The sequence below is a fragment of the Panicum virgatum genome, chromosome 6N (assembly GCF_016808335.1).
Source record: "Panicum virgatum strain AP13 chromosome 6N, P.virgatum_v5, whole genome shotgun sequence".
Taxonomy (NCBI): domain Eukaryota; kingdom Viridiplantae; phylum Streptophyta; class Magnoliopsida; order Poales; family Poaceae; genus Panicum; species Panicum virgatum.
Window position 1 is genome coordinate 2260806 of NC_053150.1, and position 15067 is coordinate 2275872.

The following is a 15067-nucleotide window of genomic DNA, read 5'->3' on the forward strand; positions in this document are numbered from 1 at the left end:
CTGGACAAAGACGAGGGACTTGTACGGGAATCGCTCGAGTTGACGACTGGACGGCAGACATGATCTGAACGACGGTGTTCAGTAGTCAGGACGACGACCTCGAAGCTGTGATGAATGGATCGGTTTTGCTGTAGTGGAGTGGAGCTGATTGACCTGTTTGGATTTTTTTTAGAGTAGAACTGTTTTTTTTCCTTCTGGAGTGGAGTTCTCCCAAACACCCTTTAAATGCAATTGTGCAAAGAATCGACTAATGGGCCGGCTGAAACAAATGCAACCCGCTGACAAAACAATAACAAGCATTCAAGTATCATGAGAAAAGTCAATCGAGGAGGATTGGTCGTGCTGCGTTCAATCGAAAACAAAAACAATAATCTGTTTCAAAAAACAAGAAAGAAAAATAAAATAGGAACAATAGCAAATACAGTGCAAACGACAGAACAAAAATTGGTTGATGATGGGATAAAAAACACTCGAGTGTTATTTAGGAATTCCGTTTGTACTTTAACAATTCATTCTCTGCTTTAGTTGCATCTTGCAAATATCAACTGGACTCCGCTATAGGCCTGTAACAACTTGTACCTGGTGGCAAAGCTCTGTCAAAGTCACTTTTAGATTTCGGAATTTTTAGAATTTTTTTGTTAGAATTCGGAATTTTTAGATGAAACATTGGAAAATGGGAAAAGTCAGCCCAAAACGCTTTGCCGATGGGTAGCGACGCAGGGGACGAGAGCCCACGATACGGCCCACCCGGCCCAAAGTCCTCGCGCCGGCGAAACCCTAGCAACTCAAAGCCCCTATATATTGCATCCACGCCGCCTGTTCCCAAACCCTAGAAGCCCCCTGCCTCCAGCGCCTCCACCCTCCTCGCCGCCTCTCTCCCTCTGGTACGCGCCGCCGCTACCTCCTCCGATTCCTCTCACGCGGCCGCCGCCGTTGCATCGGGTGCTGACATCGCTCTCTTGTTTTCCGTCGCAGAGACCGCAGATCCTTCCGGTGAGAGGAACCCGCCCGCCGCCATGTCGATCGCTGAGCTCGCCTGCACCTACGCCGCCCTCATCCTCAGCGATGACGGCATCCCGATCACGGTGCGTCCTCTCCTCCTCGCCATCTGTCGTGTTTGAATCTTTCTCTCCGTTCGTTGGGCGGTCGGGTGATTATTTGGGTGTTTCCGTCCGCCAGGCCGAGAAGATCGCGACGGTCGTGAAGGCCGCGAACGTCAAGGTGGAGTCTTACTGGCCCGCGCTCTTCGCCAAGCTCCTGGAGAAGCGCAGCGTTGAGGACCTCATCCTCTCCGTTGGATCTGGTATACCACCAACCCTACCCTACTATGTGTATGTTTGTGCCCATGATGGCAATTGTTGTAGTTTTACCTTGATCAGTCATGTAGCTTATTTGATCTTTGTTGATACCTGCTGTTTGTAGCATTCTTTGGTTACATTATGATAATCTCATTATACAGCACTAATAGTCTATTATGCTGATTTATAGATGATTGTTGAATGTGATTGAGCCATTATAACTTGGCTATAATTCTCTTGAGTTGTTAGTTTCTGTTTCTTAATGTTTAATTTGGCATGGTAAACATGTTCATTGTGTGTTCTTTCTATTCGTGCAGTATTAACTTTGTATTTGATATCCGTGTAAATTTAAAACTGGTACCAAAGACAAGGCTATCCTAATGCATTTGTCAGTCTTTGCTTAGCTAGTCTATGATAGTTCAGCAAATGTTGTATACTTATGGGTGTGTTTAACTTTGATTTAGGTGGTGGTGCGGCCCCAGTTGCTGCTGCTGCCCCTGCTGGTGGTGCTGCAGCAGCTGCTGCCCCGGCTGTTGAGGAGAAGGAAGAGGCCAAGGAGGAGTCTGACGATGACATGGGCTTCAGCCTGTTCGACTGAGGAGACCCTGGCCCAGCCATTAGCAAATTCACTTATGCTGTCCAAGACTTATCTTATATTATGTCTCTAGGCTTTTGTTACAAGTACTCAAGTTTTGAGTTTTTGAGATGTGCTATGGCTATGTGATGAACCGCAAACCATCTTATTAGAGTGAAACCTGTTTCTATGTTGTGTTCAATCTTAAATGGTTCTTGAGGTCTGTTTATTTCTCTCTGAATTGGGTTCAGATGCCCTGCAATCCTGTGATGACTGGATGATTAATTTGTTGTTTATTTGTATAGGCCGTCTGTTTGAGTTCCTTCGTTGGTTGCTAAAGATTTGTTGCATTACTCTTTAGGGTCAAATTCGTTTTTTTAGATCTGGGCGAATAACAGTAAACCTACTTTAGCAGTTGTGGTTATTGCGCACAAGCGCAGCCCACGGTCCGGATGTCACCTATGATTGTTTCGTTCATATTAACCAAATTGACCGCATTATGAATCAGAAAAATGACACCTTAAATGCTCACACTCAAAAGATCTGTACACATTATATATATATATATATATATATATATATATATATATATATATATATATATATATATATATATATATATATATATATATATATATATATATATATATATATATATTTGGATTGTGAAACGGTAGTTCTTGGGTTATGACAACTCCCCCAACAACAAATTGCACGCCCCAACTCATTATTGATGTTAAACTCCATTATTGTTATTTTGTTGCGATAGATATGCTCTGGTGTTGCAGAAAACTTTCAGTTTATTACTGATGTTGCAATTGTAGTTTAAAAATATTGCAATTATAATTTTTAAATGTTGATAAAGGTAAAACTTTATTTCTATGCTAACATAACATCATATTGCATGTCTACGGCAGGAATTTTTTAATATTGCAGCAATTAATCTTCAATGTTGTGCCATGGAAAATTTTCCATCAAACGTCCCAGCAATAGTGGCTCCAAATATTCAAATATACCTGAGACTGACTTCAACAACGCCAGTCAAATGCAAAAATACATCAGAGCTGGAGGCAAATGGGAACCAGCAGTGGGAACTCGAACTCTGGTGATGCCTTCTGTGTGTAAAAACTAAATGCATATACAAACACATACTGAAGGAGAAGAGAGCAGAGAAGCCTGGTGACATTTGCATGCACAAAATCTTTACAATTGTGTTGCTACACATACGTCCCCACCACCTCACCCTTCATTCACAAGAGCCATCGACAAAATTTTCTATAGCTACATGTGTACACCTAGCCTCTGCAAAAAAACCGGAGCACGCCCAGCTGCGCTGCGGTGGATCACCTATGAAACACTGGGTTACTTACAAGATCACACTATCTCAATGTATGTTGGCATCTGGTCTGACTATAAACTGTACAGATCGCTTGCTCATGAAGACCTCAACTGATGTTGCTTCGGTGTAGGATGTTCTTATCCCACCTCCGCGCCCTCCCCTTCTCGATGAGAGCCTGTAGGACCTGCAGCGTGCCTTCTGCATCCTCAATGTTTGGCAGCTTGATGCTGAGGTGAAACAAGGGGACGAAGGCCGAGCTCGGAACCCTGTTTCTAGCGACGCCTCTTTTGCCCCTCGGCGAAGTCTCTCCATTGCTCCCAACAATATTCACAACCTCCAGAGACCTATCCAGATGAACAACGCTCTTGAGGTGCATCTCTGTGTCAATTGACCACTGAGGGTCAGGAGGAACACCGACAAACTGAGGTGACCCTAGATCCACTAAATATGGACTTGAGACAAGCAAAAGCAGCTTTTCAGTCAGCACGAGGAACTTCCCAGGCTCCTTGAGTGTTTTGCACATGACAAATGTCTCCTCCTTTAGCCTACCACCATCAGCTCGGGAAAGCAATGATATGCCAATGGCTTCTTCCCAGGAGTACGGAAACAAAGGACGATCTCTGGCAACAGGCCTGGGGAAACGAACACGCAAGCGGTTGGATTCATAAGGGTTGCTTCTGTTTCTTATGCTTTGGGCAGTTCTGCCTGTGGCTTCAAGAATGCTAGCCATAGGCCGCGCCACAAGCCCAGCGGTTCCCATTGCTAAACCTGTAGAAACAGATCAGTTGGTCAAAGATGGGAACAATAACAAATGAATGAGTATGCTTAATAGAATCACAGCACCTGAGATGACCCCGGGGAGACCATGTTTCTCAGCACCCCTGATTGGTGATTGGAGGAGCCCAGTCAGACCCTACAGAAAATCATTGCAGCTTAGAACATACATGGTGCTTAGAGGCCCAATAAGGTGTATGGTGAAAAGTAAAAATAAAATAAAGTACAACAACAAGTTTCATTTCAAGTAGCCCTAATGATCCAAGGATGACATCATCTGTGATTTAGTTTTAAAGTGCAAAGAGGCATTGATTTTAAATTTGTTAGAATCAGATGACAAGCATGATCAAGAGAGATGGCTTTTACCTCTAGAAACCCATTCAGTACTCCTTCCCCATGCAAACCTAGCTGTCTTTCCCGTTCTTCCATTTTTGAAGCAGCTTGCTCATCATATGTAAAGGCAACAAGGCCCTGCATAGTGGAATTATTCCTTAGCACTGACCTCAGTAAACGTACATTTTAATGATCAAAATGGCCATCGGCATAAATACCTTATAAGCAGTTTTACTGAAGTGAGAAGTGGCGCTGCTGACTGCATAAACTGTACTTCCAATAAGAGTTTTTGAACCTTGTGCTAAACCGCTTAATAGTTCAACTGGACTCTGTAAAAAAGCAACCCGTAGATATTTGAGTTTAAGCTGGAAGGCTAATGCATGGACATTCCTGCTAAGACTTTACATTTACAAACCTGCAATTTCCCTTTTCTCGAGGCAGATATGAAGTCCTTTAAACCAAACCCAACATTCCTAGCAAAACCCATAGGATTTCCTATAACGCCAGCAGAACCAAGAACCTGCAATAAACCGTAAAGCAAAATAAATTGTGCTCCCAATTCGTGTAGATAGACCCTGGAAAAGGAGACTCATTTCAAGCTCTAAGGTTAATGTTTCAGTTGAAATATGTTTTCAGAATAACTGGTTTCTGTCACTATAGAATCCAAAGTGGTCCTTAGGACCCACTTCCAATAACGTAACAAGAAAAATGTAAGATTTGCCACATCCATTGCAGAAAGCCAGCAGCAGTTTAAGCTATAACTTATAGACTGCACACAAACAGGTGCAGCCACTCGAGATCTTTTTACCCTGGTTGAATTAATCATGTTTTCTTTATCAAATATAAGCACATTTTCCACTCAAGTATTGTTCAATAAGTGTTTACAACTTTGCATTCTAGTTAGTTCATTTTGGATGCTACTATTTACCTTGTAAAGTTCATGGAGGATTTGCCTGCTATAATGCCTCACAAGAATGTCCTGAACAGATTGCCAGCTGGCCATAAGATTTTCCACCATTATTTCTCCAAGGTGAACTGGCACTCCTTCAACATCTAAGAGGGCCATGATACCTCTCTGCAATCAAAATGGCAACATTAAGGCCCAAAAGATACAATACATTCGAACGGAAATTTTTAGATCATACATACTATCAACAGATCAAACAAATATCTAAAAACATTTTTTTTCTCGAACACACAGGAGAAGAAAAAAACATTGAGAAAAATCTATATTTATACTAAAATATTACTAAGCAACCTTATAATTGTACATCATAACACTGGAAGCAATCACCCTGCATGCTATCCAAGTTAGAGCCTTAGCTACTTGAGTAGACATATGTTTTGCTGGCTGGTGGGTGGCAGCGGTTGAGATAGGAAGGGGGTGGTGGGCGGAAGGGTCTAGTTAGAGCTTCAGGAACAGCAAGATTTTGTCAGCAGACCATGGCAAATTTGTTAGTTACACATTGAGCAAAGAACTGAGAATATCTTTTTTTTTTCTCGAACACTAGAACTGAGAATATCACTACTACTCCCCTAGAGAAGAAAATAAAGACCTCACTCAGGCCCTTTTTCTCCTGGGGTGCCACCATTCTCTTCTGAAGTTGACATTGGAACTTTTTGTTTTAGGTAATCGGTTAGTATCGTAGCATAGATCCATACAACCAAAGGAAAAAGGTGTTCATTTGTCAATATCATTGTTAATTCTAGTAAAGAAGTTGCAATACAGAATGAAGTAAAAAACACACGCAAAGACAGCTGCTATGTTGTATAACAAATTGTGTGGCTGGATTAAATAACACTATAAAAATAGACAATATTAAACCTATCTGTTAAGGGATATGTGTCTCTACCTGGATCGCGGTAGTGTTGTTGAAACCTGTGCTGGGATCTGAACCACATTCATTCCTATTGAGCCATGGTGTGCTTGTAAAACTACAGCAGAAAACATAGCTGTCAATGTTAAGTTGATAACATATATGCAGAGTAATGACCACAAAACATTAGAGAAGAAATGACCTGAATGTCAACTTGACAGGAGTCAACTGAAATAATTCAATGTACACCTTTTTCTGCTTTCTCGCTAATAGGTGTATCTGTTGCCATGGAGCACCAATTGGATCAACAGAAGGCAACAATTCACTGTCTTGCAGTAGGGACTTGTCTGGTAAGTGCTTTGAGATCTTTTCATATTCTCTTAACAGATCCGTAGCACCACCTAAAATACTTAACTCAAGACTTTTCTCAAAGTGTCCAAGATTTATTCTAGAGGAAACAGATCTAAAAAATTCAATCATGCTCAATACAAGCCGTTCTTCAAGTTCAAGGCGAACAGGTGCTACACTGCCAACCAACAAACAAAAAGTGTCACCACAAGTACAGATATAATGAGATGTAACCAAAAAGTAAGGGGTACCTTATGTTTATACACTGGTAGGAAACAAATGATACATCTCTGGTTCTCCATTTAGCTGCAGTAAACCATAGCACAGGTTCTGTGGTACTGGAAAGACCGTCACCTGCTGATCTCAGCTTAGTATCTTTACTATTAAAAATATTCATGGATTTTCCCTTCTGACTGCCCTCGAATGACAATATGACAGGGTGTGGGCTATCAGGGAACTGATTATCGATTTGCATAGATTGTATTTCAACTGTAAGTCGCTGCTGATCTAAACTCTGCATGGCAACAATTGTCATCTCCTTGGCAGAAGCAAACAACAGTTCCTGCCAAAGAATAAGTATAGTGACACGAATTTCCCTTAAGTTAAACGAAAAAAATCACAGTAGGACATCAAAGATATTCCAATGATGAAAATTGGCAGGTGTATTTTGATAACTTAAGCAAAGTTCAACTAAAGCTCATAGAGAGTTCACCTGGGGAGAAGAGCTTATTAAAGATATCCCGATGAATGGTATGTGTATGTTGATAACTTCAGCAAAGTTCATCTCAAGCTCAAGTTTCTGATCAGCAACTTTAGGTTCCTTTGATGCCAGAAAATCCTTTTCTTTTGTTTCCGTATTGTGACAATTTGAATCAATAACACTTAGCACCTGCATATGATGATTGCAAACAAAAAATGATAAACAAAACTGATCAAACAGTTCAAAGGCAGTTGGTGGCCCAGAAACCAACCTTAATCGCTCCTTCCGCATGCACTGAGATGCAGAATTTCCTTTCAGCTTTCTGTAAAAAAGATATGTATAATCAAGATTGCGATATATAAAGACAAGAACCGATATATCTTTCTCCGTTTGTTGATGTGATTAACTTTGCTTCAATGGAAATTGGACAACAGGACAAATCATTCCCAAAAAATACAAACCGTTATTGGACAGGAAGTTAAAGATTTCCAATTTCTAATCACACAGGGGAAGTAACTACAATATCTGGACAATGTACCATGGACATTTTAGACCCATAGGTATACACCTAAGTAGCTACATACACTGTATTTTTTCCCCCTCAAACTGGTAGAGGATCCACCATCATTATATTAAGAAGAGGAATAGAAGGTAACAGTCGCCAAAAGGGGAAAAAAACAAGAAAAACAAACGCAAGAATAAACAAAACTGAAGCAAAGGAGTCGAGCCAGCACAACTTTTGCTTGCCCTGGCCCAGTGAGGACACAATCCTTGAGGTCTCACTATACAACTTTCCATAAAATAGTAGTTGTTGACAAGAAAACACTCCTTTGATATATTTAAGTTAGAACCCGTGATGAGAGATGCTAAATTGCTAATCAGATCTGAAAACATTTTTACCTCAGATGTGGATGGCAGTGACACATGAACATCATCACTGAGAATATCCAGATTGAATGTACCCAAATTTCGTTCTCCAGGAATCTATACATCCATTAGTATGTAAGGGTTTCAATGCGGACTTTGATGGGAATCAAATGGTTGTTCATCTAGTATGAGGAAGAAATAATGTCGCATAATTTGTTCAAGTTAAGTCAACTTGATAAAAAGCTATGTACCTCAACAGTAAGGCGATGAGGATAGCAAGGCTCATCCCAAGCGTATTGACATGATGTGTAGGGATAAACAATTGTTTCAATAGATTCACATCTCTGTTGATATATCCGCATTTTCTGAAAAGAGTAATCATAAGAATGATAATCATTCAATTTTCAAACGAAGCTAAGGCAGCACAAACTAGTTACCTCCATTGAAAAATTGTCGATCCTGTAAGGTACAAAACCAGTCTTGTCATCGGAAAGCAGAATCAGTACTGTACCAGTATTGATATTATTTCTTCCAGAAAATTTCTTGCTGTGTACGTCTAGATCAGCATTTTGTACTTCTACTCGAACCATATATGATACACCTGAGGCACTATTCCTCATTTTCAGTTGAGCATCTCCCAGGTGATCAGGGAAAAAACTTCCCGACCATTGCCATCCTGGCCCATCAAATCGAACAGAGACCAGCAACTCTCTGAAATCAAGGTTGTTCAGCACAATGAGTAAAAGATTGGAAGATGTACAAATAACAAAACGAACATAGCACTCTGACTTTTTTTTTTCTCAAACACACAGGAGATCTGTGTATCATACGCACGCAAGAATAAGGATGAGGTTTAGTACCCTTTCGATTTTTATAAATACAAAATCAAGAATAAGATTCATTTTCCTTTGTATTTTTGAAATATAAAAGCATATAGTAAAGTAATTGTGGCATGAACACATCATTGGAGAAAGTAGGGCTGTATAAAATTTCAATCATGATTTCTGCAGCATGCATCTAAACTGTAAAATCCATTTTTTATGTTAAACAATTCATAGGTTCAAACTTCAAACAAAGCAGGCTGCCAAGGTATGCATGGTAGTAATGATGCAAATCACCTTGCTGTATCAGACCAGTGAAGGAAAGAGTGCTGCCCAGAACTTAAGTGCTTAGAAAACCTCGTTCCTTTTTGTCGAAAGAACAAATCGTTGCTGCATGCATTACATATCACATACCTGCAAAATAGCAGGAACAGAGGACAGAAGTATATTAGAAAGGTGACCACAGAATGAAATGACACATGGTACAAGTTAACGAGTAAATATAAGGAGCCTCTTTGATGGCAGAAACTATGAATCCAACTCTAGTACATGGTAGCCATTCACATTAGAATCACTCACAGCAATGAAACAAGAAATTTTGTTATACTTGTCTTCGTACTATATTTAAAAAAGTTTTGACCAATGGAGGCCTCCTCCACGAACCAGTTGAGATGGTTTGCCATATCCAAACCAGCACATGGCAGCATATCCTGAGATGCTGATAATCTAAGAAGAGGCAGGGGTAGACCAAACATAATACGGGAAGAGGGCCGTAAAGAGACTTGGGGGAATGGATAGCAGAAATCAGTAATCCATTATCCATGTCCCCAAAACAATAGTACTGTTACTACTATGTAATGCTATTATCCCTTTTTATGCTCATATCAATGCCTTTTTTTGCAAGGTTTCATTTCTAAGTACCACAACTTGCTTGGGACTAAAGGCTTTGTACTTGTTGTATTAAAAAAAAGGCTTTGTACTTGATGGAAAGTAGGATGTGTATAATGTGGTCAATGTATTGCATTGAGCCCATTGGGCGGTATATATAGAGCACATGGCTTAGAGGGCAAGTAGCCTCTCCTAGAGATAAGGAAGGTTATCCCGGGATTACAATCAATCCTAAACTAACCATATCCGGAGTTGCCTAATATACTCTAACAGTACTTGTTGTATTAAAATTTTTGACCAACAACACAGAGATTCCCCATTTTAGTATGTTATAATAACCATTTTGCACAAGTGGCTTCTTTTATGGTCACCATAAAATATGCAATTAATCCCAAGGACTCATTTCACATATATTAATATGGTATGAGCATTTTGGGGTAATGGGCAAAGGAATTATGTCTATTTCAATGGATCAGTAAAGTTCTAAGCTTTTGGTAAATGATCAAACTTTTTTTTTTTTTGCTTTGCTTCTAGTGACTGGAATTGTTCCTCAAATTAAAGTGCTTGAAACACTTTGTACAGGGTAATTCGTACCCTTCATAAAGTCGTGGTAGATAAGGATGACAGCTGAAAACAAATATGTTGTCACAACTCACAACTAGATGAAATAGAAACCTTTAAATTACCTTGGCCTGAAAGCAATAGCCCTTGTCCTTCCAAAAAGTTCGATCGAAACAGGTACAGATGCCACTGCAACTAAAAAGGCACCAGACGTAGATGACTGAGGAATAGTAACATTTGTCGAACCACTGCCAGGGACAAGGAGGAATGGATTTGACCAATCTCGCCGAGTTGTTTCAGTTCCGTTATCAGGTGGAGTTGCATTCAGCTTAACTGAAAGCTCAGTTGCTGGAGTGTGTCCATCAGGAGCAAACATATAAGCTTTAACGTCTTTGTCAAATTCTTTCTTTACAGGCTCACTGTTATTGGTACAGCTTGTCTCTGACGAAGATCCATCCATCAAAACTAATTGGGGCATTTTGCCTACAAAGCGCCTGTAAGACAAATTTTACAGATTGGTAAAATAGATACAGAAACTGAATTCTAAAGGACAGAAAGCCACTTACTGTACGGATGGATCAACAAGAGAAAGACCATTTTTTTCAAGCAAATGCCTTGCATGTCCATCCAACTCAAAACTAGGAGGAATCACAAGGGTGGATCCAGTTCTCTCATAACTGCTTTCCGTGACAGTAAGCAATAGATCCGTGCAATTGTACAACAAAAATGGAACAGAAAGATACAACTCTCTTGCCCCAGAACGAGCATCCATTGATTTCTCCAGCATAACATTAAGAGGAGCTGCAGAGCAAATTGACATCAGAACTTCGTTATAGTGGCTTAAGTTATTCAATAATAAAAAGAAAGTCAAAAGTCCATACAATTCGACAAATTTGAGTAGAAAGTAATTGTCTCTGTTGTGGAGAATTTGAAGCCATTTGACTTGGCTGCAGTAGAGAATGATTCAGCCCTGGGAAACTTTATGGCCAAGGACCTATAATCTTGAATATCAATTGTAATCCCAAGATCATTGGAGGGATCGACAGAAAAAATAGAGGCAGAGGCTACCTGTGAATATGATTGTCACAAACTTGAAAATGGAAACCAAACGAGCTGAGATAAGATATGTGCATGGCACCAGAAGCTTACCTCCTTTAGGGAAACTACATGTGCAGACCCACCGTTGTCTATTGTCAAAGAAATGCACACAGGGAGATAGTTCTTTATGAGAAGTGGTGTATTAAGCCTGACATGTCGTATAAAATGTGTCCTTGTCAAACTCTGCTTAGTATTATTTGGAGAAGAATTTCCAGGAACCGGTTGTGCGTTCAAACGTTCAGTGCAGAACTGGCCTTTCCGGGTACTAATAGATGAAGGGACATTGTATTCTTCAACAGATACACAGCAACGGAATGGATCATTACTAGGGTGAGAAGGATAGCAAACAGATGATTTCATGAACCCAACCCTGCTTTCACGTGAAAGCAAACTTGATAGTGAGTGGGTTTCACTCCACAAATATGTTCTGCCAACAGGATGCCACCTAATCTGGCCAGCTTCAGACAAATGAACCGGTAGTGGAATCTCTTTGTTTGGAGGAATGGGCCCTATTACCTGCAGAATAAAGTTTTCTTGATAAATCTCAAGTTTTGGGGGATTTTTTTTTGAAGGCATAGAAATGCAACTCAATTTCCTACTAGTATAAGTTCATCTAAAGAATTTGAAATGGCAACAAGGTCGAAAATTATGTACCTTTGAAGAAACACCAAATGGTATATCAAATCTCAATTCGAGGGGCATTGATGTCGCATTGTATAGTATTACCTAGAAAAGGAGATCATTAAGCTGACAGTAACTCGTATAATAACTGATTATTCAAAAGGGCATAGTCATTACCGTCGAGTAAACTCGTATATGCTTGCTGTAATTCTGCAAGGAAACATCAAGCACCACAGGCACAATTAACCCATCGATACCCTTTCTATTAGACGAAAATGCCCCTAAACTTTCTTCACCGATAATTGGCTTTTTACTTGAAGAGAAGTTTACTTCAAAGAAGTAAACACCCACAAGGTCCATTGACATTGGCTTTGAAGGCCCTGACGTTCCATCAAACTGAATAGAGATCATATAGTGTGATACAGCACTCATCCTTTTCTCAATGAGATGTTCAGAAGATCGTGCTTCTCTGTGTTGGAAGAAGAATTCATCAAGTGTTTCCTCAACATATATTGGGACAGCATACCCTGCTGGCACATAGTTTTCATCTATTACAGAGAAACTGTCAATGTCATCTGAATTAACAGCACCACGGTACACCTTGAACCTAAAGGGCAACGATGTGTCATTCGCGAGAATGTATGGTGCATATCTTCTGGTGCGCACATCATCGTGGCCTAATCTCAATATTCCAGGATCTTCTCGAAGACCACCACCATTACTTTGATCAAGAGAATCTGTAATCATCTGGCTAAGTCTGATGATAGCCTACATATGCAAATGAAGATTTCAAAACATTAAATTTGAGAACTGTAGAGAGGTAGAGAGAGATGGGAAACACCGCACACCCTAATGGGGGGGTGACCTTTCATTATATAGGCCGGATGGCTTGGAGTACAAGTTGTACATGCCCAATATGGGCCTACACGCCCAATATGGGCCAAGTGTATACATACACAATATACAAGCCTATACATGCCTAATACCCACCCGCAGTCGAAGCATCAGGAGAGCGAACGCAAAGACTGGACCTGAAATCCTGAAACTGCTGAACAGGTAACCCCTTCGTCATGATATCAGCAAACTGATACTGTGACGGCACATGAAGAACACGGACTTCGCCCAAGGCCACCTTCTCGCGGACGAAGTGGATGTCGATCTCAATGTGCTTGGTACGGCGGTGATGAACCGGGTTGGCTGTCATGTAGACAGCGCTGGCGTTGTCGCAGTAGACGACAGTGGCGACCCGCAGAGGAACATGCAGTTCCTGTAGAAGCTGACGAAGCCAACAACACTCAGCAACAATGTGAGCAACAGCCCGATACTCGGCCTCCGCACTGGACCGGGAAACCGTGGTCTGCCGCTTGGACGACCAGGACACCAGGTTGTCTCCGAGGAAGACACAGAAACCTGATGTGGAGCGGCGGGAGTCTGGACAACCAGCCCAGTCTGCGTCGGAGTAGGCGATCAGCTTGTCGACAGGCCCAGTGCCGATGTGGAGGCCGGCCGACAGAGAGCCCTTCACGTAGCGAAGGATGCGCTTGATCAGCGCGAGGTGAGGCTCCTGAGGGTCGTGCATGAACAAGCAGACCTGCTGAACCGCGTACGCCAAGTCTGGACGGGTCAGGTTGAGGTACTGGAGAGCGCCTGCGAGACTCCGGTACTCGGTAGGATCGGCAACAGGAGTCCCCTCCGAAGCGGACAGCTTGGCACGAGCGTCAACAGGTGTCGACGTCGAGTGACACTCGGCCATGCCAGCCCGCTATAGAAGATCCACGGCGTACTGGCGCTAGGAGAGGAACAACCCCTCAGACGAACGCGCGACGGAGATGCCGAGGAAGTGATGAAGTTCGCCCAAATCCGTCATGGCAAACTCGGAGTGTAGTCGCTCCGTGATACGGCGAAGAAGTGCTGGAGTCGACGCTGTCAGGACGATGTCGTCGACGCTGTCAGGAGCAGATACGCCGTGGTGCCCCCCTCTTGTAGAACAAAGAGGGAGGTGTCAGAGGACGAAGTGGAGAAGTCGAGCTGACGGAGGTAAGTAGCGAACCGCTGGTACTAAGCCCGTGGAGCCTGCTTGAGGCTGTACAGGGAGCGCTGCAGGAGACAGACATAGTCAGGGTGAGCAGGGTCGACGAAGCCGGGCGGCTGCTGACAGTAGACGGTCTCCTCCAAGTGACCGTGAAGAAATGCATTCTTCACATCAAGCTGATGAATGGGCTAGCCGCGGGAGGCGGCGATGCTGAGGACGACACGAATGGTGGCCGGTTTGACAACCGGACTAAACGTCTCGTCGTAGTCGATGCCATGGCGCTGAGTGAAACCGCGGACCACCCAGCGGGCCTTGTGACGGGCGAGGCTGCCGTCGGAGTGGAATTTATGCTTATAAATCCACTTGCCCGTCACAACGTTGGCACCTGGAGGTCGGGGTACAAGGCGCCATGTGTCGTTGTCGATCAGGGTCTGGTACTCGTCTGACATGGCCGCCCGCCACTGTGGGTCAGCAAGGGCGCTCCTGTAGTTCCCCGGGATCTCGGGGAGATCGTCGAAGTAGCTGCGACGTGAGCCGAAGGAGCAGGGAAGCCGAAGCGATCGACCGGCTTCAGTGAGCCGGTCTGGGACCGCGTCACAGGCCGGCGATGGCACTGGAGGAGGCGGTGCCGCGGCGACAGGAGGAAGAAGCAGCCCGGGAGGGTCCACGCGGGCCCTCCTGCTGTAGACGCGACCGAAGGCAGCAGGTGGTCGCGTCAGAAGAGAGGCGGCCTCAGGTCGTACCACGGCAGGCACAACCACAGTGGGGGCAGCCGCGGAAGATGAAGACGCCGGAGCTGCCGCCTGAGCCGGGCGACGGGCAGGCGGGATGATGACAGGGCCGCGCATAAGGATGGGGTCATCAGGGAGCTCCTCCAGATGAGCTCGGGAAGGGCGCGGCTGCTCAACACCAAGAGAAGGTGGAGCGACTGCTGTAGGCGCCGCGGCTGCAGTGCAGTGCACCGGCGCGGCAGAACCTGCAAGAAGAAAGTCCAGG

The 15067-nt window shown here is 43.1% G+C and overlaps 2 protein-coding genes across 5 annotated transcripts in view; one reads left to right on the forward strand and one right to left on the reverse strand.

Annotated features, from left to right (window-relative positions):
* Nucleotides 1-781: 781 nt before the first annotated feature.
* LOC120679343 (60S acidic ribosomal protein P1-like) lies at nucleotides 782-2105 on the forward strand. 2 transcript variants are annotated; one of them, XM_039960913.1, is made up of 4 exons: nucleotides 782-884; nucleotides 976-1085; nucleotides 1180-1303; nucleotides 1763-2105. In XM_039960913.1, the coding sequence occupies exons 2-4, from the start codon at nucleotides 1017-1019 to the stop codon at nucleotides 1894-1896; spliced, it is 327 nt and encodes a 108-aa protein (XP_039816847.1). In that variant the 5' UTR covers nucleotides 782-884; nucleotides 976-1016; the 3' UTR covers nucleotides 1897-2105. The 2 variants fall into 2 exon arrangements, with proteins under 2 accessions (XP_039816847.1, XP_039816846.1); XM_039960912.1 differs by lacking the exon at nucleotides 782-884 and having other exon boundaries at nucleotides 976-1303.
* Nucleotides 2106-3035: 930 nt separating this feature from the next.
* The window catches only part of LOC120678678, a 33819-nt gene continuing 21787 nt past the window's right edge, over nucleotides 3036-15067 (reverse strand). For 2 of the 3 annotated variants that reach the window (XM_039959962.1, XM_039959963.1), the window contains 21 exons: nucleotides 12217-12807; nucleotides 12073-12144; nucleotides 11470-11934; nucleotides 11202-11388; nucleotides 10887-11121; nucleotides 10446-10814; nucleotides 9169-9285; nucleotides 8488-8761; nucleotides 8302-8415; nucleotides 8084-8167; nucleotides 7455-7505; nucleotides 7196-7372; nucleotides 6735-7045; nucleotides 6338-6661; nucleotides 6172-6253; nucleotides 5247-5393; nucleotides 4734-4838; nucleotides 4537-4647; nucleotides 4352-4456; nucleotides 4055-4124; nucleotides 3036-3979 (listed from right to left, as the gene is read on the reverse strand). In XM_039959962.1, the coding sequence (XP_039815896.1) occupies nucleotides 3318-3979; nucleotides 4055-4124; nucleotides 4352-4456; nucleotides 4537-4647; nucleotides 4734-4838; nucleotides 5247-5393; nucleotides 6172-6253; nucleotides 6338-6661; nucleotides 6735-7045; nucleotides 7196-7372; nucleotides 7455-7505; nucleotides 8084-8167; nucleotides 8302-8415; nucleotides 8488-8761; nucleotides 9169-9285; nucleotides 10446-10814; nucleotides 10887-11121; nucleotides 11202-11388; nucleotides 11470-11934; nucleotides 12073-12144; nucleotides 12217-12807 (4653 nt within the window). In that variant the 3' untranslated portion in view covers nucleotides 3036-3317. Of the gene's footprint in view, nucleotides 3980-4054; nucleotides 4125-4351; nucleotides 4457-4536; nucleotides 4648-4733; nucleotides 4894-5246; nucleotides 5394-6171; nucleotides 6254-6337; nucleotides 6662-6734; nucleotides 7046-7195; nucleotides 7373-7454; nucleotides 7506-8083; nucleotides 8168-8301; nucleotides 8416-8487; nucleotides 8762-9168; nucleotides 9286-10445; nucleotides 10815-10886; nucleotides 11122-11201; nucleotides 11389-11469; nucleotides 11935-12072; nucleotides 12145-12216; nucleotides 12808-15067 lie in introns of those variants that run through there. The other variant, XR_005676693.1, reaches the window with a different exon arrangement.